At 37.5% G+C, this 15,044-nt stretch overlaps 1 protein-coding gene across 1 annotated transcript in view; it reads right to left on the reverse strand.

Moving 5' to 3' along the window:
* GALK2 (galactokinase 2) overlaps positions 1 to 15,044 on the reverse strand; it is a 47,175-nt gene that overhangs the window by 25,400 nt on the left and 6,731 nt on the right. The window contains exons 4-5 of the mRNA XM_054642134.2: positions 12,834 to 12,924; positions 9,844 to 9,990 (exon numbers count right to left, since the gene is read on the reverse strand). Coding sequence (XP_054498109.2) covers positions 9,844 to 9,990; positions 12,834 to 12,924 — 238 coding nt within the window. The remainder of the gene's footprint in view (positions 1 to 9,843; positions 9,991 to 12,833; positions 12,925 to 15,044) is intronic.

Consider the following 15,044-nt stretch of genomic DNA (forward strand, 5'->3'; position numbering starts at 1 on the left):
TCATTGGAAACTAATGTGAAGACTAAACTAGAGAGCCTTGTGTACATATTTGATGCTTGGAAAAGGATGGCCATATGACTGTAACAGTGAACTGAATTTCAGGAGGTCTGGGCTCAATTTTTAGCTCCACATTAAGTTTCTTGTGAGTCAGGGAAAGTTTCTTTAATTCATCACGGCTCCATTTCCTCAGTAAAATGAGGAGTATCTTCCCCCTCTCTCTAATTAGTAATTGCTACTTGGGATTCTTACATGATAATGCTATAAATATGTGTGACTTCATTACTAGAAAGTGAAAAAAATCCCCATTTTACGACACAAGTTCTTAGAGTTTAGACTTCCAAGGAAAATATCTCTAAGGAAAAAAGAACCATGTAATAAAAGGAAATAGCTTTTGCCTATCTCAGAGCAATGCCTTGTCTCCATTCAACTTACAACACCCAGAAGCTCTTTAGGGCAGGGACTGTTTGGATCATCTGCTATTTATGCCTTTTCAGTGTATGTCTGACCTGTAAAAATACAGAGCTTCTCTGTATTTTATCCCAGATTTCACTGCATAACTTGGCAACATCTCAAATGTCTGCCTGAACAATACCTGAGCACAGAACTTCCTTCTGGATGCACTGCAGTTTCTGCAGAGAAGTAACTCAGAGCATTCTCACAGTCACATTTAGGGGAACTGCACCACAGCATCACCTGTCAGCCTGGTAGGTTAGAGGGGCCTGACACTCCTTGGCAGACTTCCAGTTACAGTTGTTATGTGTATAAAATAAACAATGTTAGCCGATTGAGTTCTGCAGAAGTCCTAGAACAGGCTTTCTCACTGAACTCAGGCAGACATTTGTTCCTCATGAGGCACCATGAGAAATACGGAGAATGAGTAAACCCCATCTGCACATAGACTCCACTTGCATCCTGCACATTCTAATTCATACGACAGACCACTTTGAGCCAGCCACAAAACATAGCTTGTTCTATGCACTCAAGGTTCATTAGTATGCTTTTCCATCCCTAAAGCAGTATTTCAAAAATACTAGTAAATCACAATTTAAATCTTCATAAAATTTTACATAGTTTACTTTAAAGCATTCCTATAAGGCTGCTGTTATCTTCAACTTAGAGACAGCACAGATACTTACATGATTTGTTGAAAGTCATGTGAATCAGTCACAAAGATGAAATGAGAATTCAAAAACCTCCCTACTTCCAGCATTGTGGCTTATTCTGTAAGGAATATAGTCTCATGGAAACAGTTGCAGGGTAGATGTAAAATTTTATTCATATGATGGTAAGGAGAAAGGGAACAGAGAGATACTAAAATCATAGTTTAAATGGGTCTGAATAGTAACATTATAACTCTGGAAAAAAACTACTTAGATAAATTAAAAATTTCCTTAGCTCACCTATTGTGAGGTCTACATATGTTACTGCCCTCTGAATTTCTGTATTATTGTTTCAGGCAGTTGTTCCAACAGGACTAACTAGACCAGCTAAACTATATCATGCAGACAGTAAGCCCTGAGCTGTCATCTACACTATTAAACAAGCAAAGTGATGTATTTAATACAGTAATTCAAAAAGCTCAAACATCAGGAGATGTTTCCTTTGATCTGACCCCCCTGCAAAAACCCCCAAAGAACCCAACAACCTAGCTAAGAAGGGAAGTGCATATAATCACAGAATATCCTGATGTGGAATGAACCCCCCAAGGATCTTCGAGTCCCTCTCCTGGCCCTGCCCAGGACAAGCCCCAGAATCCCAGCATGTGCCTGAGCCTGTGCCTGTAAGTAAGGGCTTGTCAGCTGGCTAAAATTCATTAATAGACTTGAGTCAGAATAAAAATATAGAATATATGAAGATAAAAGCAGCCTCTGTGGATCAAACCATCAATACCATTTCTAGTCCTGTATCTTGTAATTGAATGTGGGCTCTTAGTATGGACCAAAGGCCAAGTAAAGATCTTATCTCCCCAGGACTTTATATTGTGATCGGGAGTTCCCTAAGCTGAATGTCAGTTCTGCACCCTTAGTTACCAACAACAGATTTTTATATGTGAATTTGTCCAGACTCCCTTTCAACTCATGCATAACTTTAACATGTAGATCACCCAGGAACAAGGACTTCTACACCTTGTCAGGTGAACTGTCTCCTTTTGTTAATTATGAATGTGTACCTGATTAGCTTTATTTCATACCTGCTGGCTCTAAACACTTGAGGGAGCAACAAACAATGATTCCCACCCACTCAATCAATTAAATTCATCATTTGATGGATCTCTGACCCTTCCTCCTTTAGGAGATTTTTTCCAGAGTCCTAACATGCTTTTTTATGGCAGTCATTCTGTACCTTTAATTGTTCCATGTGGCTTTTTCCTAAATCTTTTTCAGTTTAACTATCTTGGTTGGTAAGAAAGGAGAAAGGCAGACTTACAGCTCTTCCTAGACACCTTGGGGAAAATGTCACTGTATCATTTGCAATTTTAATGTGACAGATGAGCCACATAAAATGTGTGTTAATTAGTGTTAACATAAGCACATTGTAATGCAACCTCAAGCAGTTCAGCACTACTATTCCACCCCTTTCCCTGAGGCTGGAGTACCAGAGTCATTATGTGACCACATCTGTGCAAATTCCCTTTGTTTAAACCTGGCAGTGACATAGCTGAAGCCAACTGTTCCCTTCTGCAGACTGTAGGGAGGTGGGTGAGTGGGGCAGCTGGGATGGAGACTGAAAATACCTGCAGTTATTCTAGCAGTACCCCGAGCTGCTTCCCACTCTGGCTTTGTTCAGCCTCTGAACACGGGGGAGGGATGAGCGTAAGGTGGCAGCAGCAGTAGCTGGCAGGTGAGTAAAACCTTGAAGTCTCCCTGGTGATTTGTCAAGAAACACTAAATATTGCAGCTTTTGAATGCCAGGCCAAATGTCATCCACGCAAACACTACTTTTATAGCTGTTGGCAAGCACACGTGCCAGGTTGGCTGTGCTTCCATGGGAGATGTTTAGAATCAATGAGTTTCATGATATATTAACGTTGGGGTTTTTGCTGTTTATCCAACAAAAAAAAGATACAGCACAATAAATTAGAAAATCCGTAATTAAAACAATATAAAGCCACATCACTAGGAAAAGAATCTCAGCACATACAATTCACTAACAAACAATTAAGCTTTAAGAAATTTATGTAAATTAATTACTTAAGGAAGCTGCTCTCATGTTTTAGACAATGTTAGTTGGAGCACTAGGAAATATCTAAAACTAACAGTTTTCAAAAGGTATTTTTTAGACTGTTTGTTTGAGAAGCTTAATTCTAAAGTCTGTCCAGAATGTATCCTACTGCAGAAGGTAACACCCTAGCAGGCAGCTGCCCCCCTGTGCAGACCTAGGCTAGCTTTTGATCTAAGACTCTACTAACTACCCCTGCTTTTTGTTTGAACAATTTAAAGTTCTCCCTGATAAGAAGCAAGTCAGTCTTGGGTTACAAAGAAAAAAATTACTACCACTTAAATCTGTTTTATCTTTGAGTCACAAGATTTCCTATTCAGCATGCAGAGAGTCTAATCTGGGAAATCATATCAGTGGATATATAATTTAGTCTGACAAAGAAAGGTTGTGATTTTTTATTATTAGTTGCCTTATGTGTAGTTACTCTAGATGGAGAGATTTCTTCTAATAAGAACTCATCAGTAGCTCTGCATCATGTTACCTTGTTTGGGATTTTTAATGGAAAAAGTGACTTTTCAGAAAAATGATACTTTTCACTAATATGTGCTTTTTTCTACTTATATTTCAATATGAAACACCTCAAATTCAGGTTTAGATTTACAACTGAGTCTTTTTGGTCTTTCAAGTCAAAGAACTGATAAATTATAACCCACCCCATACAGCTCACTTGATTCTCTGTTGCCCCATCATTTATTTTACTTCTATCGGTTTGATGTTAGTGATAATGAGCATGAAGACCTAAATGTAGAAAGGTATTTAGATATCCTAGGAATAATGAAAGTGAACAGATGATCATTTAATTATAAAAAATATTCCTAAAAAATAGAAACCTAAAGAATTATCTGAATGAGGACAGATAAGGGAGCTTCACCTTTAGTAGTCCTATTGCTAACAAAGAGGCCAAGGGCCAACTGCTCTGATTTTGACTCATGCAATAATGGGTCTGGACAGTGTGTAAACTGTGACAGAATTTGTCCCTTATATAACTGTCACTGTTAATATGTTCCAAATCAGTGATCAATCCCTTTCAATCTCCCACAGCCCTTCAAAGAAGTAAACTTGTGTAAAAGTAAACCCCTTAAAAGAGTAAGACAATTAGTGAGTAGGAGACAGGCAAATATTTGTTAGTAAAACAGAATTAGTGTTGCTTAGTATTTTTTTGGAACAGCTCACCCTACATTACACAGAAACTTGATATACACAAATCCAGAACGACAGCAGCCAAAATAAAGCAATCTTCTCCATAAAATGATAGTATTAAATTACATCTGCCTCAGTGGTTTAATGTAGTTCATTTTGGCCCAAGTTAAGTGTGCTAGATTTTCTATGCACTACAGTGCAGTAGTAATGGTAACTAATCTTTAAAATTTAAAAAAAAAGGCATTTTTCTTCTTGTTTTAAATTTTATTGTTTGTGACTGGAAGGTCCATGAAGAAAATGCATTTGTTAATATAAGTTATTTTTAGCACTGTCATTTTCAGTGCTCCAGAATTCTCTTCATCATACAAATTTAAGTAACTGGAGTATTTAAATATCAATTCAGCCAAAAGTGCTGTGCATATATTTACTCCCTCTATGGAAATAGATTAATGGTCCCCCAATGAACATTCCTTAACATTTCAGCAAGTTAATCTGAAAAGTCAGACACAATCTGCTGCTTTCCTTTACAACAAATAATGTTGGTAATTTAATGGCAAATGTAGTGTAGATTTTCTGTAAAATTCTACAGAGTTTGGTTCACAATACACATGACTGAAAATGCAGAAGAAACATTTATAGATAAAGATGAGTGGTTTACAGTAAGAAGGAAACATTCTCCATCATATAACACATTTCAACTCTAGTTAGACTGTCATTTTTTCCAATCTGTGCACATTTTATATATATGAATACAGGTATAAAAATAATTTCTGAAATATAAGGTACTGTGTTTCATTTAGGAAGGCATAAAATGATGATCAGATTTTTAATGTTATTTTTACCACCAGGAATGCCTTTTTTTTTAATATCTCATCTTGACTAGGAATAGGTTGCTGAAAGTTACCATCTGCTTCCAGTTTGCACATAAAATTCCAATTAGCTGAACTTCATATATGTTTTGCAAGGTAATTATGCTTACTTTTTTCCAGAATGGGAATATATTTGTCAGATAGTATCTGGATGTCCTCATAAGCACAGCAATCTTAGCTTGACTTTGTCTGCCCCCTAACATGCTCAAATAGAAGATTATCAATTAGGTTGATGAGAGATTATGGCCTTTGATTACCACTGCTCCAAAGTACTCTGTTTCCCCTTGATTACAAACATACAGTCAAGCTTAACAAGAACCCTGTTTTTCAGAAAGGAACTTTAGCATTTCTCTGTATTAAGAGTACTTTAAAATACAGTATCTACATGCCATTTTTTGTGTAAACAATTTGGTTTCTTACATAATTGTCCTGAGCATGTACCTATCAAAGATTTTGATAGATCAAGAAAATAAATTATAAAAAGAAATATTTTAAAAATAAAATAAATTATAATCCAATCCTAAGGAGTATTATCAGCACAGGTTCCTCATTTCAAAGTCACACTACCAGTGTGGCTACTCACAGACAGCTATGGATTAGCAGTGGTAAAGGGCTCAACTCAAGCCATTTCATTATTATACAGAGGCTTCAGAAACCAAGTAGAAAGGATTCCAGATGGCCTTTCTATTCTCCCACTGAAACCAGTGACAGTAGCAGGTATAGCAACTGTTGAAATACTGTTTAAAACTGTTTAAAAACACCCACACTCTAATTCATCTGAGCCATAGTTTGGGAAAAGTGAAACCAATGGACACTGTGCCATTACAGGTTAGGTTTAAGTCCTTTTTTTACTCTGTCTGACTTAGCTTTTTCTCAGTCTAGATAAAGCCAAATATGATTCCCCTTCCTATGCTTCCTATGCTTCCTATTTCACATTAAATTAGATAAACCCTATTCAGTTTTGATCTCTTCTTCCCAATAAGTATGTGCACAGATACCCAGCCTTGATGTAACAGAAAAATGTTAAGGTGGCTGAACAGACCTTACTTTCACAAGACCTAACATTTGACAACAACATTATTATCACATCTTTGAAGTAAATCTAGTTACAGTCCTGAGTGATTTTCTGTACTCATTAATTCCTACCACAAAACACAAAGCTGGGACACTTTAGAGCATTATTATGTTTCCTTTACAAAAAGTATCATGTCCTGATGAAAAGTTATACAAAAGATTGATTTTGTAAGAGTGAATTAAAAATCACTTTAAAATCAAGAACTACTACTTCTGAGCATTGCTGCTGTTTGAGTGATGCCAACACAGCCTTAGAGTGGTATCCTGTTTGGAGGAGAAAAATGGATTCTTTTTAAAGATTGCATTCTACATTTTCCATCTTGTTATTTGAATGCTATTGCACTGCTGCAACTGGTTAGCACTGCACATCTGGCTGAATTGTCTTGAACTGGTATTTTCCCTAACTATTGTGTATGTGTATGATGTTTTTTTTAAAAAAAATATTGTATGCACACTGAAACAATGCCCTGTTTCAGACTGCTACACACAATTAGTGAGAGCATGTTTTTTTCTGATTTTGTTTTCAATGTCAAAAAAGTGCTACTTTTAAAGTAAGCCACCATGAAATTCTAGCCATGCTTTTACAATGTTTTTTAATTTTGTGGGGTTTTGGCTCTTAATCTCATAGGCCTGAACCTCACACTGGAAGTGTTATCTCATAAAAGCTCTAAATTTCAACGGCTTTTACTCTACAGCAACTATTTTAAACTTACATTTATCAGGAAAAAGAGCATGTAACTAAAATATTCTCATAAAAATAGTTTCACAGAAACAAAACAGATAAATGTTCCATTCAGTAAAAGGTCATTTTTTCATAACTTTGGCTACAGAAGCCCTACAGTTCAGCCAAATTTGATTCCAAAGCCAAAAGTTTCCTGTCTTCCTGCTACAAACCATCACATTAAGATTTTGCAAAGTCCATCAGACTAGTGAGGGGCAAAAAGTCAATATTTTCTCATAAAATTACCATCATAACCAAATATTGTTACTTATAAATACCACAATTTACAAGTTTCACAACTATAAAGCATTTGGAAAAAAAAAGATGGATGGGAGGGGTAAAGTGATATTTCTTATTTAAAATAAACAAACACATCAATATCCAGAGCCTTAAAAATACACGGTCCTAGTTAGCTTTCTAATAGAAAGGATCTGGAAGGCCCCTACTTGTGCTCAGCTAAGAATTTCCCTGCCATGGGGGAGCTCCCTGCTGACACAGAGCCAGCAGGACTGGATCCTGCACAGATCCCATTTGACACCAGCACAGGATGCATTAGGAGCTGGCAAGAAGTGGCCAGAGCACGTTTTATTCTTCTGAGGACTCACATGCCTAAATTGCTCTAATTTATACTCTGACTAGCCCTGCCTTTTACAAGGCAGTTCTGCTAGGCTAAGCATAAATCCAGTGCAACTCTGGATTTAGCTACATATAAGAAGTCTCTAATGGTAAATCATAAATTAGCAAAAAACACTGAATGAGTTTTTACTGTCCTATAAGATCTGGGGCAACTTAATGCCTGGACAAAAGCAGTCAGTCTTCAGAGCTGTCACCCTCTCTCCTAAGCAGGACAACCAGGTGCCTTGGTTTATGCAAGCATACAAAACCTTGGATATGTTCTTCACTGCTCCTATGGAGGCTATTGAGAAGTCTCATCTGTACATTAATTGCTCATTTTTCATTGTAAGTGCAAAATATCTGGCTGCAGGCAGCAGGGTTCCCTGACAAAAATGTGCAATTGTGTCTCTTGCGTTTGTCCAACTGTATTTCAGACACAAGCTTAACTTTCAGCACATTTTTCAACTAGCAAGAAGAGGATTGAACAGGACACATGAGGAGAAGAAAAGACACTCAGTGGAGTCTCTGTCTTCCTTCTGTTCTTCCATAATTTTCTATGAAAATGACAGAAGGAGTTTTGCACCTTTCTTTACAACAAATCTGGCATAATGCTGGCTGGTACTCCCAAGCCAAGTGTAGGTTCAGCCCAAGACACACACTGTATCATTTGTTCTCTGAAGAACACTGTGCAGAATTGGAATAATGAAAACCTGGCTTCTGGTTTTCCAGATACAGATTTTTACTACCTAGTAAAATGTGGGCTTTCTGACCTCTGCCAGTTTTATGCTTGCGCAGATACCCAATTTCTGAACATGTGCACTCCAGTGATTTTGCTCAGTTGTTCCCAAGCTTCACTCTTGAGGTGACCACCATCAGAGACAGTGCTGACCTGTGGTAGGACCATCTATGCAAAACCAGAAGCTTCTTGTCAGGCCAGGTACACATTCAGTCACCTCCAACCCTTCAATTACAGTCTCACTCATCCAAGAAGGATCCCCAATTCTGTGTTTTCATCTACCACTGCTCTCACCTCCCAAACCAGAGCCTCTCTTACAGTGTCCAATCCCTTACTGACCTTTGATCAAACACCAACACCAGTCAGGGTGACAGTAACTGTAGCCACATCCTCCTACCTAAAAAGCTTCCCTGCCTCTCCAAACCTGCTCCCTTCTGCCTGAGCCCTGCCTGACGCTCCTGAAGGCAGCCCTGGGACAATGTGGGATTGTGCACTCACTGCTGAGAGCATTCCTGCAACTGCAGCCTCATAGACAAGTAAATCTCAACAGATCAGCAAAAACCTCCTGTGTGGATCTGTTCACCTCATGGCTCAGAGAAGTGCTTGTTACAAGCAGAGTTAACAGCTGCCATCATCATGTGCCACTTTCAGTTGGCTTTGTACCACAATTTGGGAATGTCTGTCTTAGACAATAGGCACAAATATGTGTAACAGTCACATTTAGATCTGTTCTTTTCTCTTCCTGACAATGTTCTAATTTAAGATCCTAGTTTCACTTAACCGGACATTTTTAATGGAGAGAACTTCGTTCCAATATGGCACCTTCAAGGACCATGACTCCTCCAGAAATCTGTATTACGCAAGCCAAACAGTGCTAACAGTTGTACTGCTAACAGGTCACATACTTGGGGTTTGTTTTTAGACTAATGTTTGTTTAAAAGTGAGGAATACATTTTGGATTGTAAATATGTGTTACAAAAAAACTGTGAAGAGAATAAGGAGAGTCAGATGGAAGAATTTTACCTCTACTTTGTGCTGATTACATAATTTATCAAGAAATTGTTCCACAGGCCTCCAACAGATGCTCTGTTGTTAAAGCCATGAAAAGTCATTCAGGGAGAGAGTAAAGGCCTCGGGGGTGTGGTCCACATGCTTCAGCACATATATCCTCAGCCCTGGCCTGCAGATAGCACATCTGGTCCAGGCATGGACCTGATGGTTGGCCAAGATACAGGCTTACAATAATGCTCCTTTTTTCAGCTTTAATGTAAGCCTGTTTTCTTGCCAAATTCAAATCCTGCCAAAATTTGGCCAAAGATGTTTGCTCGATTGTGCAATATCTTAAGTTTATATCCAACAACTCTTTGCAAAAACAATTGTATCGTGTTTTTAATGTTTACAGGCATTAACAATATTTAATTTTAAGTAGAATTTTACTGCTGACACTCTCATGTTTTACAGTAAATTACCTTAGAGAGGGTTTTTCCATTAGCTCTGAGTGTCACGAGTCCTGCACAGCACACCAAAGCACTGGAGCTAGAGAGACCAGAACTTGGAGGGATGGTTCCATCTAGCAGACAATTCATTCCAGTTGGGTTATTGAGACCAAAATGTTCCTAACAATGAAAAAATAAACAATCTCAGTTTCAAGTACAGACTGGCTCAGGCTTGCAATTATCTGATACTTAGAAAGAGAATCCTTCTGTTGAGTTGCTGGAAGCAAGGACCTGCTTCTGGTATCTCCAAAATAAAGCAAAAGCAAAATTTTCATTCTATTCCTTAGGAACAAAGCCAATGGTGGGGCTTCAGCCAAAGGTATGTCGGCAATGGCTGTACACAAACATATAACTACCCCAAGCAGAACTCAGGATGGGCTGCACGCCCAAGAATTCACCAAGCTTCGTGGGTGGGTTTTGCAGCAACTGGCTCTGCTTTGAGCTGCTGTGGTGACAATGCAAAGTTACCAATCCTTTTGTACCCTACTTTTGTCCTTTTCTCAACAGCTCTTCAATTAGGCACCACAAAGAGCTCAAGGTCCACTTTATGCTTCACTTCCAAGGCTGGCACGTGGTATTAGGGAGCCACATGACACTGAGGGGGAACCAGTAGCCATGCAGTGTTTTCCAAGCAGATACTTGTGTCCTGAAGCACCCACAGGACTGAAACTGGGAAAACCACAATGGTACTTTAGGAACTCTGTGCTTTAGGATCACAAAGACACACCTACCAGTGGGGATTTTCTCTGGCATGCTATTTTTTGAATGAAGTTTAAAATATACTAACATACATGAGAGATACCACAGATAATACATTTAATCCAGAAGTCATAAATCCTCATGTACATACCCTTTTAAATATTCTTTAGTTGCTTTTTCTTTTTATTTATAATCACTTTTGTATAAATTTCTCTCTGCTATTAGTTTGAAACAAACATGCAGCACTTATTAAAAAATCATTGTACATGGGGGGTATATGAATAGCTAACTTCTGATGCAATTGATACGTCAATAAACTGTTACAGTGCCAATAATCAGAAAAAAATAACAGTATTTCCATGGAGAAATGTCCATCTTGAAGAGATTTCTACTACTTCTCCTGAAACAACTTCACAATGGTAGAGATCAGCAAACACAAAGAGCGTCCTTTAAAGTCTTCTACCATCACTTCAAATTATATTTTGAATTTCCTGTTTTACAAATAAAGGAAATTCATATCTAGCATACTATTGCTGCCCATGCCCCTTCATGAAGAACACTAGACAGGCTTGTTCATAAACAGAAAATGCTTGAGTAACCAAAAACTGATCCACAGTTTCTGGATCGTCTTGAATGTGAATCAGGCTCGCAGACTTATCACGCGATGTTTAAATAGAAAACGTACTTCGGTTTCAAAAATGAAAATGGACTTTGCCAAGTTCTGCAACAGTCCTGTCCCAAAAGGATAGCATGCTCAACTTAATATAAACAGATTATCCCGCTGGACCCTCTGAGTACTTGTATTTCAGACTTTCTTAAGTCTGTAACATTTATGCTTATTTTCTGCCAGTACCAGAGTCTGCAAACCTGCTTTGCAAATTAACCTTCAAGTATGAAAGCTTGTCCTTAGGAAACAGATCTCAGTAGCAGACTGCAAAATAAATAAAGTCAATTGGTCATGCAAGCCTTAATATAAGAAAGGATATATTGTAAAGAAACCTAATCTATATCTCTACATTCAGTCCAGTTTAAATGCCTGTATTACTGAGCAATACAAAATTGAAAATACTCATGTTACTGCACACATAAGTAATTTATTTGGGTCTATGCAAAGGAGCAGGGGGCGGTTTAGGACCTGTGAATTGTAATAAAGTGATTTGTGGCACTGATTGTTCTGAATATTGTATTTTGAAGACACCAGTGGCAGGTCTGAGGTAGGCTTTTCAGCAGTCTGCAGTCCTTATCTATTGGGACATCCTGAGGAAAACTTCATGTGCTTTAAAAAGCACATTTACCCATCATTTGGGCTGGCTGTGGCAACCTGTTCCTGACCTGCCATCACTGTTTATTCCATCTGCCCTCCCAGAAATATCATTAGATTCACATCAAGCAGAGAAGACACATTTTTTTTTCTCCTCAAAGGGCCACGAATTCTGTGAATTCTGTGCCTCACCTGCAAAGACCAGGTAAGATTTGCAGGAGCCTCGATGGGGAATTAAGGCTGCCTCCCAGGACCAGCACCTGCTTTCACAAGAGCTGGGTCTTCAGGCCAGGCTGGAGAGGGAGCTCCCCAGGGAGATAAACCTGGAGTGGGCAGACAGGAAAACATCTGGGATGTTGTGCTCCTGCCTTTTCTGTAAGTGTGCCCCCTCCTGCACAGCTGCACTTCTAGCTCAGGACATTCTGAAAATCCCATTCAAGTTCCAAACCCTGAAAACCAGGATGAGTAATGGTTCTTAATGGATTATTTCTTCTGTATGCTGTTTACTTGGCTTTTGCATTTTCTTTTGCCTATTGCATGAGTCAGCTTCACTCAGCTGCTGTGCACAAATTACAGGTTTTCAGCTTTAATGGAAGTTCATTGTTTTTAAATGCTTCCATGGAAAGAAAAGGGTTAAGATATGATCTTCATGTCCTGAAAAACAAACCTCTAAACCTTTTTCAAAGCAGATTTTAATTAAAGAATTCCATTGGAAAGCATTCCTTTTGACTTCAAAATACAGAAAAGTCATCCTGATAATGTTTGATCACGACTTTCCAAAGCAATTATTTGCTATTGTAATTTGTTTTATAGAGATGAAAATAGTGCTCTGCCAATATTTTAAAGCAAACCCAGTCATATCTCCTCTTCAAGTTTTAACATTAAAATACTTAATGTTAAAAAAAAAGCTGTAGAATGCAGGAAAACATTTCAAGGGTAAATAGGTATTCTTGTTGTATTTTACTTCTACATTAATTTCATAAATTAAATGGATTTGGCTTACCTGAATACCCTTCAGTCCACACAGGAAGTAGTTATGCCACTGAGGTTTGGTTTTGTTAATCTGAATGTTATTAACACTAGTACTGAAATCCCTGCAAAAACAGAAAAACCTTAAGGCTTTAATTTGTATTAAATTTAGTTTGAAAAAACATGGCTTGTTACTGCCACCTGCTGATGGACTAAACTGGCTTGATGGTTTGCAGTGCAATGTTTTCTGGCTTGGTTTCTTGTTTGATCTTTTTACATATCTTCTTTATTAATCATTTCTATATGGTTATTTTAGATGAAAGCATAAGAATTCTTGAGTAAGTATAAAGAATATATTAAATAAATCCAAAAATTAAGCTGCCTTTGACATCCTTAATTAAGGCAGGATGGCTTCTATCATGTATGTGTATGCTATCATGATTTCTTAGAAGTGGAAATTCAAATAATCATATCTGTCAAACCATGACTAGAGACAGATAAACTTCAGGCTCTCTGGTAATTCCTGCTCAGGATTTCATCTTCATTACCTTTGCTCTGAATAGCACTTCACTAAAACAAGCCTAATGCTCCAGATTTATATTATGTATGTTACAAAACAAAAATATTTAGTTTAAATATTTTACCTGTTTCCTCCTGGATAATTCCTACTCCACCTTTCTTTCAAAGTAATAAAAATATTGAGCTTGAATGTTCCTAAAGAATAGCCAGGTGCTGTCAAAATAGGCATGGGTGACACCCAGAGGCCTCAGGGAGGTGCAAGTTTTTTGGCAGTCTGTACCCTTGAACACCCAGGAATTTCATCTTCTTGATGTTGTGACAGCAGGTGCCCAACACAGAAACAGCAAAGGCACTGAGAACAGCAAGAAATCAAATTAAAAATATTCAAAATTTCCAGACTAACATGTGCTCTACAAGGCAAGGTCTGCTATATGAACAGAGGCAGCTGAATTCCTGGAAATATTTAACAGGAATAAAACCAGTTTCAAGAAATAATACTTCAGGGGACAGTCTGCAACTCCTAAAAGGATGGAATTTTCCTTCTTACACTGGTCCTAGTAAACTACATAGATTATTGATTTCCTGGGTTTATTTTTGTCCAAAAGGACATGACTGATTAACACCTGTAATGGATACCAGTGAAAAGATGTTTTTATCAGTTAATTATTCTGTTACCCATGGAGAAATAGTTATACAAACCTAAAGCATCTTTAGACATTCAAGTTCAGCCTTAATTGCAGTGCAAACCCATCAGGTTGGTGTACAGTTTAATGTGCAAGCTGCTTAGTGCCACAAAGAGGATTTTATCAGCAATGCAGCAGCAAAGATTGCACAAAACCAGAGTAAGAAATTACGAGGTTTTGCTGAGGAACACAAAAGATATGAAAGGGAGTATTGAGATTAGAGTACTAGGGACATTTGAGAATGGCTGTAAATTCTCCCAATTTGAGATTCATGTGCATTTAGAATGATCTCCAAGAGAATAAAATTTGCTTATGGTTTTTGAATAAAATAAACCCCCCACAAGGTATTTGTAAAATAGAACATACTTGTCATAAGTAATGAAGATTTTAAAATTCTGTGTTTGTTTATGCTTGCTTCCTACAATAATCCTAAATTATTGTTGTAAAAAACAAGGCTGGTAGAAAGCAATGGATGAAAGTGATTAAGAGAAAAGGAATCTTAAACCTTCTTTGCCTCAAATAATTCTAAAATATTTTATCTTCATAATTCATTTTACCCTCTCAGACAGAGTAAAATTTCAATGAACAAGAAGACACATATTATGATTATATATTTGCTGGTTGTCAAGATAAATTAAGATAATGACTTCTTAAAATGCATTTTGCTATTTTTTGTAATCTTCTCACATAGAAAATGGAAGAAAAATATGGCTTTGATTTTGGCAGGTTTTATATGGACATAATTTACACAAACACAGAATGTGGGACTGTCAAAATCCCCAGAATCCTTAAGTCTATTTTTTGTTATGATATTCAGTTTTTTATAAAAAACAGTTCCTAAATATCCAAGCTTTATCTTAAATCAGTAAATCTGCAGGCTTGCCTTTGAACCTCCTACTGAAAATGAGGCCATTTAATATAAGAACTTTATAACAAAATAAAATAAAATACTGGGAAAAACATACCCATGAAATAAAAATACTCTGATATTGTCTGTTCCAGCCTTTCTGTTTTAAAGAATGCTTGGGGGAAAAATGCCAGTT

Source organism: Agelaius phoeniceus, chromosome 13 (assembly GCF_051311805.1).
Source record: "Agelaius phoeniceus isolate bAgePho1 chromosome 13, bAgePho1.hap1, whole genome shotgun sequence".
NCBI classification, from domain to species: domain Eukaryota; kingdom Metazoa; phylum Chordata; class Aves; order Passeriformes; family Icteridae; genus Agelaius; species Agelaius phoeniceus.